A 25,656-nucleotide genomic window follows, 5' to 3' on the forward strand; every position below is an offset into this window, starting at 1 on the left:
GATCTGAGCGATGGTGTGAAGGGAGTTCACAAACGGATGGAGTGCGACATTAACCACATTAAACCCCAGCAAAGAGAATCATATCAAATATCTTGTCTACCAAGGCAGACAGTTCCTATGTGACTATATTTACCTTGTTTGTTGACCAGAGTTCATGTTTAATGTTCAATCAAAATGAGATTCTATCCATTTCTGTGGCTTCAACTAGGGACGCACCATATTGGAATTTTGGCACATGGATTAAGATAACCGATTAATACCGATATTGCAAGAAGTTTCCAGTAGTGTTTATCTCAACACCAATATAATAGTAATCATAATAATAATACATATTATTTATTAATTGTAATTATGTATTAATTGTGTTCATGCTGAAGGAGATTAGCTCAAATCAGTTCACACAACGTTGCAGAGTCAATGTCTTGTAATGTCAGAACGCGTTCAAACTGCACATAATGAATCAGCCAATGACGATGAACCATTCAACCTGCACATAATGAATCAGCCAATGACGATGAACCATTCAACCTGCACATAATGAATCAGCCAATGACGATGAACCATTCAACCTGCACATAATGAATCAGCCAATGTCGACGAACAATATTGTGCATCACGAGTTTCAACACAGGAAAAGAGAAAATCAGAGCCACACTTACAGTATAAAGCAGGGGTCTTCAATGTTTGACTTGAGCTTATCCTTTCCCCGCCCTCTATACCAAACCACTGTGAGCTGTGAGCTTGTAGATCTGCTATGTGAGCTTGTAGATCTGCTATGTTCAGCTTATGCTCCCCTCCACAATATTCATGCTAGGGTTCAAGTGGTTTGTAAAAAAAAAAAAAAAAAGAAAAAAAGTTTGTATCACTCAAAGATTTGGCAGCCCCCCCCCCCCCCCCCTCAGTAACTCTGGGGACCCTCCTAGGGGTCCCAGACCCCCCCCCCCTGCTGAAGACCCCTGGTATTATACAGTACAACTGGAGTGAGGGACTGTAAAACCAGAAAGAACCAAAAACACAGATGCAAGTTCAACGTCCATAATAAAGTCTGCATAGTGAAATTGTCTTTGTCAAAGCCCATGAAATATATACATATACATATATATATATCGTCTCTGTCGGGTGGAAACCTCATGTGTCCAAAACTGTTACTTTTCAGCATTCAAAATCAAAAGCAGCAAAAGCAGCAGATGGAACGAGCTACTGTTGATGCTTTTGTGTCACGCTGTAGTTTGATCGTTCGTTTACGGAAAAACTACCCAGCCAGCTCAAATAATTATGGAGATAAGAGGTTTCTGCCCAACAACAATACCTATACTGTAGTTTGTTTTATTTGTTGGAAGTCTCATGAAAATGTGTGTGTGTGTGTGTGTGTGTGTGTGTGTGTGTTTGGGGTGGGGGATCTGGAGTCTGCTCCACAGGTGGTTTGGTCATTACTTACTCGGAGGAACCGGGCTTATAAGCTGATCTGTAGTCAGTTCATTACTTGTATGGTCGCAGGAGGAACGGGGGTTAGGTTATAATCTGACCTGGAGTCAGTTCGTTACTTGTATGGTCGCAGGAAGGCAGACACTTTGCTGCTTATGAGGCGGATGAAGGAACGAGGGAGCATCTCGTGGGACTCTCGAGTCGTGTATTTGAAGTAGTTGTTGGGGTGGGCGAGAACATCAAAGAGAGTCTTGATCAGCTTTTTATCCTGTTGGAGAGAGAGAGGGGCAATTCTTTACCATCTCAGCATTATTTGTCATAATTTTTAATTTAATTTAATTTAATAATCTTTGACCTGAGATCAGATTCTAAAAATGTCTTCTACGTCCTGACAGTTTTCTTTGTATGTCAGTCGTTCTTCGATAAAAAAAAAAAATAGCAGACCTACAAGCTCGTAAGCGCGCCACTCGGTGGCGTGCTATGAGCTTGTAGATCTGCTATTTTTCAATAGCTAAAGCATAACATAATGCTAACACCAAAAGGGGTTCCCGCCCAAAATGGGTTTATATAAATGGTGGAAACCATAGTAAGTAGCCTTGTCGAGCCATGAGGCCCATAGGGGCAGGAGCCTATCTCCTGTTTCTGTAGCGTGAGGCAGCTTGATGTACAAGTACACCCCCTGGACATGACGCTAGTATGTCTCAGGGATTTACCCCCAATCCAACCCTTGATGCTGAGTGTCAAGCAGGGAGGCACTGGGTCCCATTTTTACAGTCTTTGGTATGACCCGGCCGGGGATCGAACCCTGACCTCCCAGTCTCAGGGCGGACACTCTAACCACAAGGCCACTGAGCTGGTAGAAACCATGCAAGGCACCAGCAGGAGCAATTAGGGGTTCAGTGTCTTGCTCAAGGACACTTCAACACTAACTCTGGGGGAGACCACAGGGTTCGAACTGGCAACCTTGCGGTTACCATCCGGCCACTCTACCCCTGAGCCACCGCCACAAAATCACCAGCTTTTCCGTAGATTGAGCAAATAAATTAATTTAATCATATTTCAAGGGTTCATGTCACAGCTGATTTATTAATAAACCCCATTAGGGGGGAAACTGTTAAAGCTCTATTAAAAAAACATTGTCGTCAGGAGGACTCCCCTTTTTTATTTTTTGTAAATCAATTAAAATAATCTAATCGAGATGTACCTGCCCAAACCTTTCATTTGGTTACAGGTAACGGCCAAGCTACACCAGGCAATTTTGCGCGCGTGTGTATGCGTTTACTGCGCGCGTACAGTGCGTTTGGATAGGACCAATATATATGTCAATGATACCAGCTACACCAGACGCACGGATACCGCGGGCCATCCTACGCGTGCTCTAAAAATAGGATCGGTTCTAATTTCTTTACGTGCGTATGCCCCATGCGCGCGTATCTATATATCCTCCCGGAAGGTCCCGCACAAATCTGCCTGCGCACCACAGATCTGGTGTAGCCGGGGCATTTCGCACCCATACTTTGTGCGCGCAGTGCGCTTACGTCAAACGCACACATGCCCGGTGTAGCTTGGCTGTAAGTCCTAACCTTAAGGATTTCTTGATGGTTTTCCGATGCGTAGAGTCTTCCATCCCTTACGATGTCTTCTACAAGCTGTTCATAGTCCTCTGTGAAGTCACAGCAACACAACACAACACAACACAACACAACACAGGCACAACATCAGTTTTGACAAATCAGCACCATCCTGTCTCCAGTGACAAGCAGTTGGCATCAATGACAATAGGGGATACCTGTCCTGTATTCACTGTATTACTGTATGTACTGAACTTATACAGGTCAATGACAATAGGGTGTACCTGTATGCACTGCTGTAATCAATGACAATAGGGTGTACCTGTATGCACTGTATTACTGTATGTACTGTATTATACAGGTCAATGACTATAGAGCGTCGCAGTCCCTCCCCCTTTCAGAACGACGAGTGGCCCAGGAAATGAAATGCAATGCATTTCTCCCATAGGATTTTCTTTAAGTATTTATTTAAAGACGGTTACGCCGCGGACAAAGCCAACTCGGATCGTGACAAATCATGACAATGAACACAATGTTTTTGGGCCGATCAAATAATTTATAAGAAGAAAAACAAAACAAATAGTGTTGTCTCCTGCCTTTATTTTCTTCTTTCTAATGATTTGATCGGCCCCAAAATATTGTGTTCATTGTCATGATTTGTCACGATCCGAGTTGGCTTTGTCCGCGGCGTAACCGTCTTTAAATAAATACTTTGCATTGCATTTCATTTCCTGGGCCACTGGTCGTTCTGAAAGGGGGCGGGACTGCGACGCTCTATAGGGTGTACCTGTATGCACAGCTGCCCGTTTAGAGAGCACTCGTCCTACTTCCTTCACTGTGTTACCGATGATACTAATTAGTGTGGTTGCTGTAGGATGATACTAATTAGTGTGGTTGCTGTAGGCAACACAATATTGTACTAGGTCAGAGAACCTGTTTTTAGTTAACCTTTTTCGTTAATTGGTCATTTCTAGTTAAGGCTGTGTTCCCGACCCCCATAACTCTGAGAGTGTACAAATTGAAACAAACGGACCCATAAGGGTCACACCTGTACATGAGGGCCATTTGGAACACACTCAATGACACTTTGAGAACCACTGGTGTAGGAGAGTGCTTCCAGACAGTGAGCCGACATGCACAATAGCAGCTCTGTTTGACTAGAATGGATCATCGGTAACACCGGTGAAGGAAGACTATATGTACCATCAGAAGTGACATAGGTGAATGTTTGGGCTATATGTACCATCATACGTGACATTGGTGAATGTTTGGGCTATATGTACCATCATAAGTGACATTGGTGAATGTTTGGGCTATATGTACCATCATAAGTGACATAGGTGAATGTTTGGGCTATATGTACCATCATAAGTGACATTGGTGAATGTTTGGGCTATATGTACCATCATAAGTGACATAGGTGAATGTTTGGGCTATATGTACCATCATAAGTGACATAGGTGAATGTTTGGGCTATATGTACCATCATAAGTGACATTGGTGAATGTTTGGGCTATATGTACCATCATAAGTGACATAGGTGAATGTTTGGGCTATATGTACCATCATAAGTGACATAGGTGAATGTTTGGGCTATATGTACCATCATAAGTGACATAGGTGAATGTTTGGGCTATATGTACCATCATAAGTGACATAGGTGAATGTTTGGGCTATATGTACCATCATAAGTGACATAGGTGAATGTTTGGGCTATATGTACCATCATAAGTGACATAGGTGAATGTTTGGGCTATATGTACCATCATAAGTGACATTGGTGAATGTTTGGGCTATATGTACCATCATAAGTGACATAGGTGAATGTCTGGGCTATATGTACCATCATAAGTGACATAGGTGAATGTTTGGGCTATATGTACCATCATAAGTGACATAGGTGAATGTTTGGGCTATATGTACCATCATACGTGACATAGGTGAATGTTTGGGCTATATGTACCATCATACGTGACATAGGTGAATGTTTGGGCTATATGTACCATCATAAGTGACATAGGTGAATGTTTGGGCTATATGTACCATCATAAGTGACATAGGTGAATGTTTGGGCTATATGTACCATCATAAGTGACATAGGTGAATGTTTGGGCTATATGTACCATCATAAGTGACATAGGTGAATGTTTGGGCTATATGTACCATCATAAGTGACATAGGTGAATGTTTGGGCTATATGTACCATCATAAGTGACATAGGTGAATGTTTGGGCTATATGTACCATCATAAGTGACATAGGTGAATGTTTGGGCTATATGTACCATCATACGTGACATAGGGGATCTGGAAGCCTCTGGCGCTGTTGGCCTCATTGGACTTGAAGTTGATCCACAGTCTTCTGGAGCGTGCCGTGAAAGCGATGGGTCGCTCGTACGTCTGACACGTTTCGTAGGTGGTGATGGATGTAGCGGACCCTGTGGGGGGAAAAAACACGTTATAAAACCAACGCTGACGGATTCGTTTTAATCGCAGTAAAGCTTTCCGGTGTGAAGGTGACCTAAGTCACATTGTCTTGTTACTTGATACCACTGGTGTGGGAACAGCATGGTCTTTTCAATAAGGATATAGGCAATTTGACCAGTTGCCCTTTAACCCAATCCAAGCCAAGGAACGACAGGTTGCGTTTTAAGCACTTAAACCCCCTGTGCCAGGACGTCATTTTGCGTTTATTTATTTTTTATTTTTTACAATAGAAACGCTGGCACCACCAGGTCTGCGTTTCTATTGTAGTGTACTGGCATGGATTGCGTTAATCAAAGTTTTACATATTTGATTATACGCATATAACATGAGTACACACAGTGTATGTATCTGTACTCAGCTCAGAGTTCTACTCACAGTTCTTCCTCATGACCAGTACATCCCCACACTCATCCTCGGAGGGCAGAAAGATCTCGGGCACCACGATGAGGATCTTGCGTTTGCTGGGCGGGTTGATGTTCCAAATGCACTCCACATTGGCAGGGTAGTTCCCGGGGTAGTTGGGTGACTCGATGTAACCTGTGAATTCTCCCATCTCTCCACCACACTCTCGGTCTACGCAAACACAAGGACAAACACAAGGACAGCATGGATTGTACCGGGTGGTTCTCAAACCTTTATGTATTTAGTTCAAGGAACCCCGTAACTCAGAGGCCCAAGCTGATCTGTGATGTGACGTGTTATGAGCATGTGTAGCAGAGTGGCTCAGAGCCTCTGCCTGATTGGCCTCAAAAGTCTAATATCTCCCCTGGTCCAGAGGGATATCCCTTTGGTATAGTGGTTAAGATGTTGGACGAATCCCGGGCGTTACACATTGAGTACTTATGCGTTGGTACTCAAAGTATATTTGCTTATTGCCTTCTTGAATGATTATGCTGTCAACAATACAACAACTGATTGTGTCCGGATAGCTCTAGCTCAGTAGGTAGGGCTCTCGCCTTCAGGACACAAGGTCATGGGTTCCAATCTGAGTACAGACAACTCAGTGTATGAGTTGTCACACACACACACACACACACCAAGGTTATAATAGTTTTGGTTTTTTCATTATAGTTTAGTTTTAGTTAGTTTTGACATATTTTTTTCTAATTCAGTTAGTTTTAGTTAGTTTTTAGAGCGGGTTTGCTAGTTTTAGTTTAGTTTTTATTTTGTGAAAATGCTTAGTTTTAGTTTAGTTTTAGTTTAGTTTTAGTTTTTTCGTACTTTGGTTTATTTGTAACGAAGTATAGGATTAAAAAAGATCAGAGCAAGTATTGTGTAATAAAAACTCAACAAAAGATACCATTTAAAAGTATATATATTCAGTCTCTGTTGGACAATCAACCATGACATACTTCGCATATTTTCCCATCCTCATCCACAAGGCACTTGCTTGCATCTCCCACACAGTCATATTCGAAGAAATCCCATATTGGGCTGTGGTGGCCACCTGCAAGACCTCAGAAAGGAGGACACTTTTGCGGGGCTCTCTCCCCAGCCCCCCCCCCCCCCCCCCCCAAACAGACACACAGTGTTTAGAAAAGCGCTATAAAATTCCAGATATTATTATTATTACTATACTATTGCACGCACCTGATTTTCACCACCATCATCTCCAGCAGTATGTCCACAGAGAACATATATTTGCTAATTCAATTAACCTTTTTAAATGATGGGGTACCACAAAGGTCATTCCTTTTATAATCAATTTTATTTCATGTTTAGATATGTTTTATGTTGAATCTCTTTCTTGTGGGGTTTTTTATACAGTCTTATGGTCATCGGTGTGGGACATAGAATGAAGCCAGTAGCCTATGTTCACAGTGCTTTAGCCTCCCTTTCTTTATGATGTCGAGCCATATTGCTCATTAAATGTAGTTTTTCATTTTGCATTTTTGGTTTATTTATCCCTGCATTAACTATACTAAAGTGATTGTGAGAACACACATTCCACAAAAAACAAACAGACCATCCCACTGGCAGTGTTGACAGGTTTTGGAAGAGAAACAAGCAACCATGTCTATGAAAACAAGCCCAAAAGAAGCCTGACTAGGCTTAGTAGGCTATTTTATAAAACAAGGCCAAAGTCGCTTATAATTAAGCGGACATGGCAACGTCTCCTCTCTCTTTTTAAGACAGAGGGAGTGTGGCTGGCTCGCTGCGGAGCTGAGCAGCTCTGCTGAGATTTTAATACAGAGACAACGTAAATGACAGTTATGACACAAGCACTGTATATCACACAAAACCGGACAATTATGTGTCCGGCCAGAGGTTGAGTTGGGAGGAGGACAGGTGGTTCTAAAACCGGACTGTCCGGCGTGAAACCGGACGTCTGGCCACTCTTTCTGCCAACTTTTGCCATTTTTGCGAGATGCAAGCAGCAGCATTAAAACTTGAAGCGACCACGGGGCTGCACTGCAGAATGTAAACACGGGTCGTAAAGCGTTGTGACATGCTGCCTTACGGTGCTGAAAAGTGCCGTAAAAACGGCTCGGGAAATAAGGAAAAGAACCGAATTCATTTAAAAGGTTTATATTCTAAATGTCCGTAAGGCATATAAATATTGATAAAAAAACGATAACGAATGCCATTGTCTATCATTTCAGTTCGTTTTAGTTAGTTTTGTGAACACACAATACAGTTTTAGTTTAGTTATCGTTTTTTAATTTATTTTAGTTTCAGTTTAGTTTCAGTTAACTAAAATGTTTTTTTAATTCTAGTTTTCGTTTTTTCGTTAGTTATAGTTAACTATAATAACCTTGACACACACACACACACACACACACACACACACACACACACACACACACACACACACACACACACACACACATACATAAACAAAGGGGCGACTGTGGTTCAAGAGGTAGAGCAGGTCGTCCAATGATCCATGGGTCGGCGATTCGAATCCCGGCTCCTCCTGTTTTTTTTTTTTTTTAATCTAAATTTTTATCCCACGATTTTGTAACCCAGTTTTCTTTTCACCCAGTGCCAATTATCTAATGTAATCCTGGGCGCTACGCTTCCTCTGCCAACCTGGGGGGGCAGCGGACTGACCTCATGCCTCCTTCTATGCATGAGGAGTCCAAGCTGCTTCTTTTCACCTGACAGAGGGGAATTTCCCCGGCCGGACGTAGCGCATGGAAGGGACACGTTATTCCGACCAGTTCCTTTCCCCTCCATCAGGCGCCCCGGCTGGCCAGGGGGAGGTAGTTTTAGAGACCAGGATTACTGCATGTTTTTGTGAGGGTACCTACCCTAGGGGACACGGGGAGAACATGCAAACTCCACACATAAAGGCCCTATCGCCAACCCCCGCCTCGGGTATGGGCACTGATGACGCGGAGGAGGGAACACGCCGCCAGTGCCCACAGCGTCCCCAGCGGGAATCGAACCCAGGACCTTCTAGCTGTGAGGCGACAGCACTACCAACTGTGCCACCGTGCCCCCGGCTCCTCCTGTCTACATGTCAAAGTGTCCTTGGGCAAGACACTGAACCCCAAATTGCTCCCGATGTGCTGGTTGGTACCTTGCATGGTTTCTGCCACAATCGGTGTATGAATGTGTGTGTGAATGGGTGAATGTAATGCACAATCTATGTAAAGCGCCTTGGATAAAGGCGCTATATAAAATGCACCATTTACCATTTACCAATTAAAACTGACCCTGTCACAATTTCATGGCCTTTTTCACAAGTTCATTGTTCCATGTTTCTATGGCTTATTGTGCATATTATTCTTATTGCCTTCCTGCCTGGTCCTGCCTTATCGCTGCTTGCAGCGATTGTTTTCTAGTTATTATAATTATTATTATTATAAATATGGATTAATTCATGTAATGACTCACTCTTGCACTGGGAGACGCTGGTGGCTCCGTCAAAGTCGGTGGTGGTGTTCCCTGGGCAGGAGATGCAGTAGTTCTGTCTGAACTCTGTCTGGTACGTCCCCAGTGGACAGCGGATACACCGGTGGACTGTAGTGTTGTAGTAATGTCCTGGAGAACACTGGACTGTAACACAAAACACACTGGTTAAACCAACACAGTAGTAATGTCCTGGAGAACACTGGACTGTAACACAAAACACACTGGTTAAACCAACACAGTAGTAATGTCCTGGAGAACACTGGACTGTAACACAAAACACACTGGTTAAACCAACACAGTAGTAATGTCCTGGAGAACACTGGACTGTAACACAAAACACACTGGTTAAACCAACACAGTAGTAATGTCCTGGAGAACACTGGACTGTAACACAAAACACACTGGTTAAACCAACACAGTAGTAATGTCCTGGAGAACACTGGACTGTAACACAAAACACACTGGTTAAACCAACACAGCGAATACACCGGTGGACTGTAGTGTTGTAGTAATGTCCTGGAGAACACTGGACTATAACACAAAACACACTGGTTAAACCAACACAGTAGTAATGTCCTGGAGAACACTGGACTGTAACACAAAACACACTGGTTAAACCAACACAGTAGTAATGTCCTGGAGAACACTGGACTATAACACAAAACACACTGGTTAAACCAACACAGTAGTAATGTCCTGGAGAACACTGGACTGTAACACAAAACACACTGGTTAAACCAACACAGTAGTAATGTCCTGGAGAACACTGGACTGTAACACAAAACACACTGGTTAAACCAACACAGTAGTAATGTCCTGGAGAACACTGGACTGTAACACAAAACACACTGGTTAAACCAACACAGTAGTAATGTCCTGGAGAACACTGGACTATAACACAAAACACACTGGTTAAACCAACACAGTAGTAATGTCCTGGAGAACACTGGACTATAACACAAAACACACTGGTTAAACCAACACAGTAGTAATGTCCTGGAGAACACTGGACTGTAACACAAAACAAACTGGTTAAACCAACACAGTAGTAATGTCCTGGAGAACACTGGACTGTAACACAAAACACACTGGTTAAACCAACACAGTAGTAATGTCCTGGAGAACACTGGACTGTAACACAAAACACACTGGTTAAACCAACACAGTAGTAATGTCCTGGAGAACACTGGACTGTAACACAAAACACACTGGTTAAACGAACACAGTAGTAATGTCCTGGAGAACACTGGACTATAACACAAAACACACTGGTTAAACCAACACAGTAGTAATGTCCTGGAGAACACTGGACTGTAACACAAAACACACTGGTTAAACCAACACAGTAGTAATGTCCTGGAGAACACTGGACTATAACACAAAACACACTGGTTAAACGAACACAGTAGTAATGTCCTGGAGAACACTGGACTATAACACAAAACACACTGGTTAAACGAACACAGTAGTAATGTCCTGGAGAACACTGGACTATAACACAAAACACACTGGTTAAACCAACACAGTAGTAATGTCCTGGAGAACACTGGACTATAACACAAAACACACTGGTTAAACCAACACAGCGGATACACCGGTGGACCGTAGTGTTGTAGTAATGTCCTGGAGAACACTGGACTGTAACACAAAAAAAAACATTTTCTTAAAAAGGTATATTTTTTGTTCATTTTTAAAAGCTCTCAAGTGGTCAGGGAGGGCAGGGTGGGGAGTGCAGACAGACACACAGAGCACGCTGGTTGACTTTAAACTAAAGGAATATGGTGAAATGAAAGCATGAACAACGTGACACCTTTAACTTCACAGTCGTGGAAGGAGCTGGAGCCCTCTCTCTTGGTGCCGAGGCCTCCTCCACAGGGGAAGCACAGGGTGCGTCCCAGGTCCGGCTGGTAGCTGCCCTGTGGGCACGGCTGGCACGGCTTGAACCCGTCACTGGAGGAGTAGCCTGTGGGACACTGGCCTGTGGAGCAGTGTTTTGGTTTTGATGGCAAGTTTATGTCGTTTTTAATCATATCTTTTTATGGGTGACCTATAAAAAAAGAGAGTCTGCGCAAGCTAAAGGTGGCTTATAATGATGCTCTCAGGATTCTCCTGAAGAAGCCTAGGGGTGGCAGTGCTAGTCAGCTCTTCTGCGACTCTGGTCTAACCACCTTCCAGGCTCTCTTAAGAAACCTCATGTTCAGCTTTAAAAGCAGACTTGATGGGTCACATAATAATGTGATTAAGGTGTTAACTAATCCTAGGTTTAGCACTGTTAGATACCGCTCTTTGATGTGGAAACATTGGTATGAGTGCCTCCTATAGATTCTTTATTATGTTTTTTTTTATGAGAGTTTTAGAGTTTTATGAATCAATGTATTTATCTGTAACTGTGTTGTATGTTTTTAATTGTTGTTTGTCATCTACTGGCTACGGCTGTCAATAAAGTTTCTATATATAATGAAATTCCTTATTAGTCATATTATTAGTAGGGCTGTCAAAATTTGTGAGTTTACAGAGTTAATTAAATTGTGAAATTAATCAGATTAACACAATTAATCCAGACCCGCCCCATACATCCCATAATTGTTGGTTATTCCCATAAAAGGCTGCAGAATTTACATACTGTAGGCAGCGGCTCAAATCACATACCACGACGACGGTGTGAGAGACCATCCTGCCATACGTTTTTGTTATAAAGAATGAAAACATACATACATACATACATTTATCTTTCCATTCCCACAACAATATACAGAAAAACATGGCGTCTTTTGGACGAATGGTGATTAATTAATTTTGAAACAGTGATTAATCTGATTAAAATGTTTAATCGTCTGACAGCCCTAATTATTAGTCATCTGAAATGTTTGACTCTAGTTTTAGTACTATCTATTCTAATTTTGGAAGGTCTTGATGCCGTTCTTTTGACACTTGGCGCTCTGAAAATAGACGATCTAAATCAGGGGAATTAACACTGACCTGCACAGGACGAGATGTTGCGTGCTCCGGAGGGTCCGTGGCCATCGCTGCCGGGGCAAAGGTCACAGGCCAGCTGCCCCTCCCTCTCCTGGAAGGTGCCCGGGGGGCACTGGACACAGCGTTCATGCTCTCCGTGGTAATACGACCCCGGCAAGCATCTGACTGAGAGAACACCAGGGTCAGAGGTTAGAGAGAGCACATGGCTGGAACTAGCTCATGTTTATTTTCAGAATTTATTCCACTTGTATTGTTTTTTTTATTTTTATAATATAATATAATTTGTTATATTTGGAAAAAGCATTACAGTAGACAGCATATCTCTGTATACATAGGACACACGTGCAATTCCCAGGATTTCTTTTTTTCACCCCTCTTCCCTCACTCCCCCCTCATCCCCCCTCCAAGTGGCTCCATCTCCATTGTCTCTGTATAATCCTCTCTTTCCTCAGACGGGCTACCTACAAGTCCACACTTAACCCTCTAACACCCGCATTATTTTCTACTTGCAAAAAATAGATTTCAACCTTACTACTACTTTGTACTACTAGGACTAAGACTAAAAAATATGTTAAAAAAAAAAAAAAAAAGTTTGATGAAAGATTTATAATAATTATATAATAATATAATAAATTAATAATTTACATTTGGGGGATATCTTTCACAATAATGAATAAAACATGTTCTAGACATTCTAATGATCACAAAAAACATATATTACAATTATTGTACCTACTTTTATTAGGGTAAAGGTCAAAAGTCTTAGGTTAAAAAAAATTCAAAATCGCACAGAGTCCAGACATTTTTAATTTGTGTGAATTTCAGCCTCTGTGGGGGGTATTTATATGCAAATATCATGACCAATGGCATTGCAATGGCATTGCAATGAACATCACTGATGACGTTTAGGTGAAAAAAGAACAGAAAAAAATAATAATAATTTAGTAATTAATTAAAATAAAATTGTTGCTAAAAAGCAACGCTGGGTCTTAGAGGGTTAAACAGGGGCAACAGGGCAATATGGCTTCAGATTGTACATTTAAACAGGGGCAACAGGGCAATATGGCTTCAGATTGTACATTTAAACAGGGGCAACAGGGCAATATGGCTTCAGATTGTACATTTCAGAAGGAGAAGAAGAAGAAAGAGTGGGCAGAAAAATAAAGACTTCCACTTGTATTGTATGACGTGGCGCTGCATGCGTCAAGAGTTTGTCCTACCGATGACATCATCGGATCGGGACATGAACCGATATTCACATAAGCAGATTTTTTGAACAAGATTAAAAAAATATATATATTGCGTTTTTTTTAATATCGTGAGAACGATGGCTTCACCCGTTGGCCGGTTAAGACTAACCCGCGTGTGTAACCACACGCGCGTGGCATAAAAGCGCAATTGCCGAAGGGCTTCGGCAATAGCGCGGAAACGGTTAATTAAGGTTAGGGTTAATAATGTGCGAGTCGGACCAACGCGGAACAATGAACCGTCGGACTAATGACACGGCACCGGGCTGTGTGGGATGCACTTCAAGACAACACGTCCTAAGTTCCTGGTCAGTTCCCCCTCGGATCTTACCACAGCGGCCACTGTCCTTCTCGCGGCCGGGCCCACAGTTCTCATGGTTGGAGGCCGAGCCCTGCTGCAGCTTCTGGGCCACCTCGTACTCCAGGCCGGCCACGCGGATCAGGAAGCGTTCCTGGTTGATGGACTTCTTCAGAGCTTTGATGTACGTCTTCACCTGCTTCTCCATACGCTGCCGCAGGCAGCTCAGATTACAACTGCCTGGACATGGGTTCAAAACAGCTCAAATTATAACTGCCTAGGTTCAAAACAGCTCAGATTACAACTGCCTGGACATGGGTTCAAAACAGCTCAAATTATAACTGCCTAGGTTCAAAATAGTTCAGATTATAACTGCCTAGACATGGGTTCAAAACAGCTCAAATTATAACTGCCTAGGTTCAAAATAATTCAGATTATAACTGCCTGGACATGGGTTCAAAACAGCTCAAATTATAACTGCCTAGGTTCAAAACAGCTCAGATTATAACTGCCTGGACATGGGTTCAAAACAGCTCAAATTATAACTGCCTAGGTTCAAAACAGCTCAGATTATAACTGCCTAGGTTCAAAAAAGCTCAGATTATAACTGCCTAGGTTCAAAACAGATCAGATTATAACTGCCTAGGTTCAAAACAGCTCAATTTATAACTGCCTAGGTTCAAAACAGATCAGATTACAACTGCCTCGATTCAAAACATTGCTATAGAGCCTCCTTTAGCCAATTGAAGTAAGACTGGTTTCATTGCTATTTGTCAGGATCCTCTACGATACTGTAAAGTTTCATAAACATGTGACTCTGCATGTATGTATTATGGGCAGAAGAAGAATTTTCATAAAACTGCAATATTCACAGGCTCATGAAAGCTTCATTTTTAAACTTAAAAACAAAAATGAGATGTTAAAATGACACCCCAACAGTGTTTCAAGGTGAAAGCTATACCTGTGGTGTCTCCAGGTTTGACCTCAGCCTCCAGCTCCAGGGTGATGCGCGTCACCTCCTTGTTGCTGGGGTTGCGAGCACGACGCCCCTTGGCCTTCTTGGAGGAGTCACATTTCAGGTTGACGAATGTCACCAGGCAGCTGCTGCAGGGCTGCCCCCCCCCTCCTGGACACAATAAAGATCATAATCATACTATAATTTGCTATAATTTCCATCGCTCAAAATTATAATTTTGTTGTATATATCCTCTCTTCATAATGTAAATAATATCTGAAGCGGCACACTTTACTACTTATTTCGATGGAAATAAGCGAATTAGCACAACACCCCCCCATAGCCCAATTCAATTCCCATTCAATTCAATGCAATTCATTGAGGGCTTATGGTATACCCAGGGGGCAAAGGGGGTTGACCTGCATTTGCCATGACCTCAAAGGTTGTCCACCAGAAATAGTATCTATGACCCCGTAGGATCACAACCTATATGGACAACCCGGTCAATTTTTTGCTGGAAGTCCAATATGGCCGCCGCAATATTGGCCCCTATTAGTTATAATGGGGGGTGAATAGGGAAAAAAATTAAACCGAAACCAAAATCCACGAAACTTCTCAGGTTGATCAATGATATAAATATGAAAAGAAATTGTATTGAAAGTTTCCATGAAATTCAATATGGCCGCCACAATATTGGCACCCAGAAAATAGGTTTGGCTCTAACTTCTGAACCAGATGAGCTAGAAACGCAAACTCAGTGTCTATTTCATGTTTTCTGACCATGAGAGACTCAATGGAATACCTATTTTCATTATTGGGTGTGTCTGGACCCTTATTGTGCATATTTACAAGAAGGTGGCTACCCGAAATAGTGCTTTACCATGATTTCTACCATGATTGTTGACTGTTTTAGCAAACACAAGCAATATTAATCCATTGGCTAAGATTTATGACACAGAAGGGACATATATCTTTGACCTTGCATATTGTCATTTCCCCTCAGATCCAATGTAGAGTTGTAGGAATGATTTCAGATAAAATCAGAGACCAAAACAATGTATCTTAGAGATTACTTTACTATGGGACTGATACTATGGGATTGAATGGGACTCAATGGGAGTGACAGTCCCATAGTAACAGTACCTCCCATTCACCCCCATTCAGTCCCATTCACTCTGAATGGGAGTGAATGGGAGTGACAGTCCAATAGTAACAGTACCTACCATTCACTCCCTTTCACTCTGAATGGGAGTGAATGGGAGTGACAGTCCCATAGTAACAGTACCTCCCATTCACTTCCATTCACTCCCCCATTCACTCCCATTCACTTTTATTCACTCCCATTCAGTCACATAGTAACAGTACACCCCATTCACTCCCATTCAGTCCCATTCACTCCCATCATGTCAGTCCCATAGTAAGAGTACCTCCCATTCAGTCACATTCCCTCCCATAGCATCAGTCTCATAGTAACAATACCTCCCATTCACTCCCATGCACTCCCATAGTATCAGTCCCATAGTAATAGTACCTCCCTTTCACTCCCATTCAGTCCCATTCAGTCCCATAGTATCAGTAACTCCCATTCACTCCCATAGTATCAGTCCCATACAGTACCTCCCATTCACTCCCATTCAGTCCCATTCACTCCCATAGTATCAGTCCCATAACTAAAAAACTTTGCATGGATGCACCTGGGACGTATCCTCAGTGATGTATCCTGAGGTCAAAGGGGTTTCGGGTCTCTCAACATCATACCCCTCACTCAGGTGACCCAGCCGGGGTTGATCATGTCCCGACTTACGTCCCAGTAGCTATACCCTCAATCAGTCCCACTAGGGAAAAACCAGGGGCACACAATCCGTTGGAACTACTCTGCCAGGGCTGGGAGGTACACTTCTGGCACATGGAGGGACTAGGCTCTGTGGGTTGTCTCCTGGTCGGGCCCCTCCTACGTCTCACCAGGTCCACTCCTGCTCTCACCAGGAGATGAGCGAGGACCTGTGCGTTGCACCAGAGTCCCAGCACCAGACAGTTCATTCAGGAGTGGTGGGCAATGGTTCCGCAGGGTCATGGTGCTGCGGTTCCGCTTGCTCCTTGCATGGCCCTCCCAAAGGCCTCACCGAGGGTTGTTGGACTTCATCTTCACAGAGGACACAGGCTGGGGCACCCATACTGCTCACCCGGGTGCCATCTACATTCCGGCTGTCACCCGTCTCTCCGGTGTCACCAGACTATACCTGGTTGTCACATACTGTAGTCTATTCCTATGAGTCACTATATAAATAGAATAACTATAACTAAAAAACATTGCATGGATGCACCTGGGACATATCCTCAGTGATGTATCCTGAGGTCAACGGTGTTTCGGGTCTCTCAACATCATACCCATCACTTAGGCGACCCAGCCGGGAGTGATCAAGTCCCGACTTACGTCCCAGTAGCTACCCTCAATCAGTCCCACTAGGGAAAAACCAGGGGCACACAATCTGTTGGAACTACTCCAGAACTACTCTGCCAAGGCTGGGAGGTACACTTCTGGCACATGGAGGGACTAGGCTCTGTGGTTCACTGGGTTGTCTCCTGGCCGGGTACTGTTACCCATAGTAACAGTACCTCCCTTTCACTCCCATAGTAACAGTACCTCCCTTTCACTCCCATTCAGTCCCATTCAGTCCCATAGTAACAGTACCTCCCATTCACTCCCATTTTGAAAGGTGTGTTAAAATGGCCTAAGTCACATTTTATTATGACTTAGGCAAAATAATATGGCCTAAGTCTCCCTCTTGACATAGGCCATTGTTTTAATAGGGTGTAACAGGAAGGCCTTTTACATTAGGGCTCGGGCGATTTTACCAGAGGTGGCCAGCATCACCAGGTGGTGATTTAGGCCAAAAAAAAGATTTGGCAAAAAATGACTTAGGCAATTAGTTTAATAAGGTGACGATATTCAAAACAGTCAACAATCATGGTAGAAATCATGGTAAAGCACTATTTCGGGTAGCCACTAGCCACCATCTTGTAAATATGCACAATAAGGGTCCAGACACACCCAATAATAAAAATAGGTATTCCATTGAGTCTCTCATGGTCAGAAAACATGAAATAGACACTGATTTTGCGTTTCTAGCTCATCTGGTTCAGAAGTTAGAGCCAAACCTATATTTTCTGGGTGCTAATATTGTGGCGGCCATATTGTGGCGGCCATATTGAATTTCATGGAAACCTTCAATACAAAAGATGTTCATATTTATATCATTGATCAACCTGAGAAGTTTCGTGGATTTTGGTTTCGGTTTAAAATGTTGCCCTATTCACCCCCCATTATAACTAATAGGGGCCAATATTGCGGCGGCCATATTGGACTTCCAGCAAAAAATTGACCGGGTTGTCCATATAGGTTGTGATCCTACGGGGTCATAGATACTATTTCTGGTGGACAACCTTTGAGGTCATGGCAAATGCAGGTTTCCTAAAAAAAGGGTGGTTTGCCCCCTGGGTAGTAGGGGAAATAGCCAATAAGGAGTTTTTGCACAAAAAAACACCTGGACCTCTTTGGTGGGGACGTAACGACTACAAATAAAGGTAAGAAAGCCTTCTAGCATGGAATTCTCCTTTAATATACCATCAAAATCAATTTAACCTCTTTAACCTCTAAATAAATGACATCGGCTATTTGGAAATAAAACGAGATGCAAGAATCAAATATAATTGACAATATGCATATCGTACATATTTCCCAATAGGGCAACTGGCGTGAGAACCACTGCATTAGGTCATGGAGCCGTATTTCATGATTAATGTAGTATTTACCTGGGCCTAGCGTCATGAGAACCAGTGCATTAGGTCATGGAGCCGTATTTCATGATTAATGTAGTATTTACCTGGGCCTAGCGTCATGAGAACCACTGCATTAGGTCATGGACCCGTATTTCATGATTAATGTAGTATTTACCTGGGCCTAGCGTCCGGCCCCTGTCCTGATTAATGTAGTATTTACCTGGGCCTAGCGTCCGGCCCCTGTCCTGATTAATGTAGTATTTACCTGGGCCTAGCGTCCGGCCCCTGTCCTGATTAATGTAGTATTACCTGGGCCTAGCGTCCGACCCCTGTCCTGATTAATGTAGTATTACCTGGGCCTAGCGTCTGATTAATGTAGTGTTTACCTGGGCCTAGCGTCCGACCCCTGTCCTGATTAATGTAGTATTACCTGGGCCTAGCGTCTGATTAATGTAGTATTTACCTGGGCCTAGCGTCCGGCCCCTGTCCTGATTAATGTAGTATTACCTGGGCCTAGCGTCCGGCCCCTGTCCTGATTAATGTAGTATTTACCTGGGCCTAGCGTCTGATTAATGTAGTGTTTACCTGGGCCTAGCGTCCGGCCCCTGTCCTGATTAATGTAGTATTTACCTGGGCCTAGCGTCCGACCCCTGTCCTGATTAATGTAGTATTTACCTGGGCCTAGCGTCCGGCCCCTGTCCTGATTAATGTAGTATTTACCTGGGCCTAGCGTCCGGCCCCTGTCCTGATTAATGTAGTATTACCTGGGCCTAGCGTCCGGCCCCTGTCCTGATTAATGTAGTATTACCTGGGCCTAGCGTCCGACCCCTGTCCTCCGTCCTGATTAATGTAGTATTTACCTGGGCCTAGCGTCCGACCCCTGTCCTGATTAATGTAGTATTTACCTGGGCCTAGCGTCCGGCCCCTGTCCTGATTAATGTAGTATTTACCTGGGCCTAGCGTCCGGCCCCTGTCCTCCGTCCTGATTAATGTAGTATTTACCTGGGCCTAGCGTCCGACCCCTGTCCTCCGTCCTGATTAATGTAGTATTTACCTGGGCCTAGCGTCCGACCCCTGTCCTGATTAATGTAGTATTTACCTGGGCCTAGCGTCCGGCCCCTGTCCTGATTAATGTAGTATTTACCTGGGCCTAGCGTCCGGCCCCTGTCCTGATTAATGTAGTATTTACCTGGGCCTAGCGTCCGGCCCCTGTCCTGATTAATGTAGTATTTACCTGGGCCTAGCGTCTGGCCCCTGTCCTGATTAATGTAGTATTTACCTGGGCCTAGCGTCCGGCCCCTGTCCTGATTAATGTAGTATTACCTGGGCCTAGCGTCCGGCCCCTGTCCTGATTAATGTAGTATTTACCTGGGCCTAGCGTCCGGCCCCTGTCCTGATTAATGTAGTATTTACCTGGGCCTAGCGTCCGGCCCCTGTCCTGATTAATGTAGTATTACCTGGGCCTAGCGTCCGGCCCCTGTCCTGATTAATGTAGTATTTACCTGGGCCTAGCGTCTGGCCCCTGTCCTGATTAATGTAGTATTTACCTGGGCCTAGCGTCCGGCCCCTGTCCTGATTAATGTAGTATTACCTGGGCCTAGCGTCCGACCCCTGTCCTCCGTCCTGCCGGTGACCTTGGGATGGAGGTGACACTTGGCGTCTTTGATCTTGAAAGAGGCCGTCTGCTTCACTGGAGCGGTCATAGTCTCTACAACCAACACACTGGAATGTTGTCACCACAGAAACACTCACGTTCAACCTGTATTACAGCCCAGTGTCACAAAACATGTCCCATGTCCCAAAGGGCTGTAAATAAAAGTAAGTAAACAATGATGAAAGAAAGTAACACAGTGGACATTACGCACGCACACACGCGTGCATACAGTAAGTGTGCATAAGTGTTATGATGTGGAGGGTGGGTAGTAGCAGACCTAAGCAGCTGTGACTGCTGCTGGTGTTGAGGCGTGATGAGGGGCTCTTCCCTCGTAGGATGGGGATCCCACAGCTCACCGAATAGCTGTTGTCAGACTCTACAGGAGAGAATGTGCACACACACACACACACACACACACACACACACACACACACACACACACACACACACACACACACACACACACACACACACACACACACACACACACACATTAACCGAACGAACTCAGGTGAACACAATGTCTGAGGTCGCAGAGCGGTCCTAGCAGTATCCTACCTGACAGATAGTGGGCTTTAGATGCAGTATCCTACCTGACAGATAGTGGGCTTTAGAAGCAGTATCCTACCTGACAGATAGTGGGCTTTAGAAGCAGTATCCTACCTGACAGATAGTGGGCTTTAGAAGCAGTATCCTACCTGACAGATAGTGGGCTTTAGAAGCAGTATCCTACCTGACAGATAGTGGGCTTTAGAAGCAGTATCCTACCTGACAGATAGTGGGCTTTAGAAGCAGTATCCTACCTGACAGATAGTGGGCTTTAGAAGCAGTATCCTACCTGACAGATAGTGGGCTTTAGAAGCAGTATCCTACCTGACAGATAGTGGGCTTTAGAAGCAGTATCCTACCTGACAGATAGTGGGCTTTAGAAGCAGTATCCTACCTGACAGATAGTGGGCTTTAGAAGCAGTATCCTACCTGACAGATAGTGGGCTTTAGAAGCAGTATCCTACCTGACAGATAGTGGGCTTTCGAGGCACAGGTGAGGGAACAGCTCTCCTTCTTGCCTGTCTTGCTGCAGGTCAGAGTGGCTTTGGGAGCCACTGTCCCAGCAAGACACTTCACCAGCTCTGGGGGACGAGAGAACACACACACACGCTGAATCACTGACACACACACACTGGCACGCACGCACACACACACACACACAACTCTGAGCGTACAAATACGGGTTATAGACCTAAATTTATAATGAGAGTCCATATGGAAACCCCCTCAAGGAACCCTGGGGGTCCCCGGACCCCACACACCAAGAACAACTGCTCTAATCATGGAACCATGACTCTAAACTGTATAGTGTCACATACAGACTGGAGTGTGAGTGTGTGTTGTGACCACCGGGGGGCAGTGTTGCTACATACCCATGCAGTCCTTCTTGTTCCAGTGGAGCTTGTATCCGGGCGGACAGGTGCACTCGTAGCTGCCCAGAGTGTTGATGCAGCCGTACTTACACCCGCCGCGGTTGATGCTGCACTCGTCTATATCTGTCCACAAGAACACATGCAAAGGTTAAGTGTAAGTGAGCGAAATGTTGTGGTTTAATAACCTGTGAGACCTGAGGCCGATTCTACAAATGCCTTCTAGTAGTAGGCCTAGTATAGGTTTATATAAGTTCACCGTTTTTCGAATGGGGTCATTTTTTTCAGAAATGTTCCAAAATAGCAGATGAACGAGTCTGCAGCGCGGCATGAAGTGACACATGCTGTGTGAGCTTGTATATCTGATATTTCAGAATATTTTACTCTATAATATTGTGATAGTGTAATCATGCTATGACTGTTTGTTCTGTAACAGGGGTCCCCCCATCTCTCCTGCTCTTTATTAAAAAGAAACATAGGCTAATACGTTTATCAGCTTCCCATTCTGTGTGTCATCACTTCTTATTGTGTGTCCTGTGTGAACTCTCCCCTGATTGGATACCCATAGATTTAATAGATAGCCTCATAGACGTGTTTGACAGCACTATCATCAGTGTTGGGACAAAACTATGTTTCTGTTGGTTTGTTTACACATGATGTTTTCTGTTCATGCATTGGATTCATGCTGATCTTCTGAGATATAACCTTAAAGGTATATTCAGTGATTTCACTTAATTCAAATATCACTTATTTTTTTGTTTTGTTGTGATAATCCTCTGTACTATAGAGTGTGCTGACCATATAAGGAGTTCCTCCCTGTCCCCAGTTAACCCCTGGGGGTCAAAAAACCCTAGGTTTTGTTTTTGGCTCTCTATCCTGATTGGATGAAAGGCTTAGGTCCCAGCCAAAAACGAAACCTAAGGTTTTTTGAGTAAAATCACTGAATATACCTTTAAACCCTGAATACTTAGTAAACGTGACCCTTTGGCTCTGTAGGCTACCTGTTTACTGTAGTGGACCCCATGACCCCATGCTGAAGACCCCTAGACTAGGCTACCTGTTTACTGTAGTGGACCCAGACCCCATGTTGAAGACCCCTAGACTAGGCTACCTGTTTACTGTAGTGGTCCCAGACCCCATGTTGAAGACCCCTAGACTAGGCTACCTGTTTACTGTAGTGGACCCAGACCCCATGCTGAAGACCCCTAGACTAGGCTACCTGTTTACTGTAGTGGACCCAGACCCCATGTTGAAGACCCCTAGACTAGGCTACCTGTTTACTGTAGTGGTCCCAGACCCCATGCTGAAGACCCCTAGACTAGACTACCTGTTTACTGTAGTGGTCCCAGACCCCATGCTGAAGACCCCTAGACTAGGCTACCTGTTTACTGTAGTGGTCTCAGGCCCCATGCTGAAGACCCCTAGACTAAAGAAATGCACTGACCAAAATGAAGCAAGGATGACCTGCAAAAATGGAAGAAGAGCTGCAGTCAATTTTGCTGCAATGAACGAGACAATGATTTTATGTGCATGCTGCAGGCTGCAATGAATTGAACGCAGATTTCCTATCTACATAATAGTAGCAGATCAAAAGTAGCAGATCCACACAATTTGAGCTTGTACATCTGCTACTTTTAATTTTCTTTATTTTTTGGATCCTGCAAAGTAACAGTTTAGGAATACGAGACTGCTCGCCCCTTTACCAACTCGCCCCCGCAATTATTTTTTAAATGTAGTTAACAGTTAATTTAGTACTTTCTCTGAAATCTGAAATTATCTTGTATACAGATTTATTTGATTGCATAGTAGTCGATCTCTATACTTCATCATGCCATTATGCCTGTGGATATACAGACTGAACTTAACAATGATTAATTAATATGATAATACCTTTTATATAATCACAAACATGAATTATGTTTGTTATTTACAGCTAGGTAGATTAGTGGGGCGAGATGGAAAAAGGCCTGTTACCCAGATTAGGTCATGTGAGGTTTCCAACCGACAGAGACGAGTTCCTACCAGGTCAGTTCAATGGCGTGCCGTCGGATATCAGACAGTGGGGAAGATGAATGATGATATCAGACAGTGGGGAAGATGAATGCTGTACGCTCGTAAACACAAGTGATCGCTCATTTCACTTCCTCTTGCTCTCCACCAATGGGACGGTGAGGAGAACTTGGACAGACTTGAGGCAAGTGCCATGATTGTAATCACTTTTTAGCACACAAGCAGAACCCAAACACACACCCCCCTTCACGCGTGCACACGCACACGCGCATACACACACACACACACACACACACACACACACACACACACACACACACACACACACACACACACACACACACACACACACACACACACACACACACACACACACACACACACACACACACACACACACACACACACACACACACACACACACACACACAGTGTCTGTCTTTTGGATGGCAGACAGAACATTACTCTAGTTGGGGGGGGGGGGGGGGTAAGATGGCAGGGAGAGGATTGGGGGGAGGGGGGGGGGGGGGGGGACGCGTCAGGCCGGGGATAAGTGGCCGGGACGGGACAGAATAGACTATAGAGAGAGAGACATGCAGAGATGCAGGCAGTGATTGATGTGGCCTGCTGATAGGCCAAGCCCCCCCCCGCCCCCACGTCTCCTTCAATTATTCACCACAAATAAGATACAGCAGCGCCGCACGCGCCTATGAGCCCCCCCCACGTGAAGATGACTTCATCCACTTGTGTTCTATAGAGCCAGCGACGACGCGCTGCTAGTGCTAAACCCAGCGGCACTGGAGAAACTAGGCCTAACGTAACTGTTCCAACAGTTACAACAAACTGCAAACTACTACTCATACGAGGTTTCCACTGGACACACACTGGTCTGATTAACCCATTCTGAGCTGAGATCAGATTCTAAAAATGTCAGTCGCTCTTCGATTTTTCAAAAATGGCAGACCTACAAGCTCGTATCGCGCCACTCGGTGGCGCGATACGAGCTTGTAGATCTGCTATTTTTCAATAGATAAAGCATAACATGATGCTAACACCAAAATGGGTGCCCGGTCAGAATGGGTTAATTTAGTACTCAAGTAGATTTACTCGAAGCAGAGATGCTCCCAGATGCCGCGCCACCAAGATGCCTGTCGCGCTGGGAGAGTCTGAATTGTGTGACCTCACAGACAGGAGCACTCCATTTAAACACAGACAGAGACACACAGCTGGATAATGAAGATATCGGACACAGGAAATAGGCCAGGCATGCAGACTATATGGTTTGCAGGGACTTCTTTAGCCGGCGCACCCACATTTAGCTGACATGTAAACAAAGCCTCCAAAGCGGAGCTGTCAAAACAGTGTGTCTTTGTCTTGTATACTTTGTAACAGAGAACAAACCAGGACACTGCATGGCATGAAGCTAAATGACAGGGAGGGAGGGGAGGGGGAACTATAGACTCAATTCAGTTCAATTCAAAGGGCTTTGTTGGCATGAGAAAACATACGTTTACATTGCCAAAGCAGACTCAAGACGACATCTAGCACATATTAACATAATGGATTCAGCTGGGCGGAGTGTCTGCAGGCTGCTGCTTCCAGGTAGGTGAGGGGAAATAGTAAATATAGTAGTACTAGCGGCCTAGATACTGTAACCACATGAACCCTAGCCTCACTATGTTTGGGCTAGCAAGGTATAATAAGCTGTATGCAGGCACAGCAGCCAGTATTGGAAAGAAATCGGGCCGATCTTCCTTACTTTCCGTCACAGATGTTACCAAGGATGCTAATTAAGGTTGTGTTCCATTCTGGTCAGAGTCGGGGCGCTGATATTATTATTCACTCTGCGACACCAGTGGTCTCAAAGTGTGGTCCAGGGACCCTCATACTGTAGTTCCTTGAGGGCCTTCCAAATGACGCACCCTTACAGGTGTGTAACTCTGAAAGTGTACACTCTCAACAAGAGTTATGGGAAT

The 25,656-nt window shown here is 44.2% G+C and overlaps 1 protein-coding gene across 3 annotated transcripts in view; it reads right to left on the bottom strand.

The window, feature by feature from the left end:
- Positions 1 to 942: 942 nt before the first annotated feature.
- Positions 943 to 25,656, bottom strand: part of scube3 (signal peptide, CUB domain, EGF-like 3) — a 252,461-nt gene continuing 227,747 nt past the window's right edge. For all 3 annotated transcript variants that reach the window (XM_083769221.1, XM_083769219.1, XM_083769220.1), the window contains 13 exons: positions 21,674 to 21,796; positions 21,266 to 21,382; positions 20,530 to 20,628; positions 20,190 to 20,306; positions 14,825 to 14,989; positions 13,897 to 14,103; positions 12,322 to 12,483; positions 11,153 to 11,320; positions 9,325 to 9,486; positions 5,857 to 6,054; positions 5,280 to 5,432; positions 3,009 to 3,088; positions 943 to 1,693 (listed from right to left, as the gene is read on the bottom strand). In XM_083769221.1, the coding sequence (XP_083625347.1) occupies positions 1,541 to 1,693; positions 3,009 to 3,088; positions 5,280 to 5,432; positions 5,857 to 6,054; positions 9,325 to 9,486; positions 11,153 to 11,320; positions 12,322 to 12,483; positions 13,897 to 14,103; positions 14,825 to 14,989; positions 20,190 to 20,306; positions 20,530 to 20,628; positions 21,266 to 21,382; positions 21,674 to 21,796 (1,904 nt within the window). In that variant the 3' untranslated portion in view covers positions 943 to 1,540. The remainder of the gene's footprint in view (positions 1,694 to 3,008; positions 3,089 to 5,279; positions 5,433 to 5,856; positions 6,055 to 9,324; positions 9,487 to 11,152; positions 11,321 to 12,321; positions 12,484 to 13,896; positions 14,104 to 14,824; positions 14,990 to 20,189; positions 20,307 to 20,529; positions 20,629 to 21,265; positions 21,383 to 21,673; positions 21,797 to 25,656) is intronic.

Source organism: Protomyctophum parallelum (assembly GCF_964188405.1).
Source record: "Protomyctophum parallelum genome assembly, chromosome: 7".
Classification (NCBI taxonomy): domain Eukaryota; kingdom Metazoa; phylum Chordata; class Actinopteri; order Myctophiformes; family Myctophidae; genus Protomyctophum; species Protomyctophum parallelum.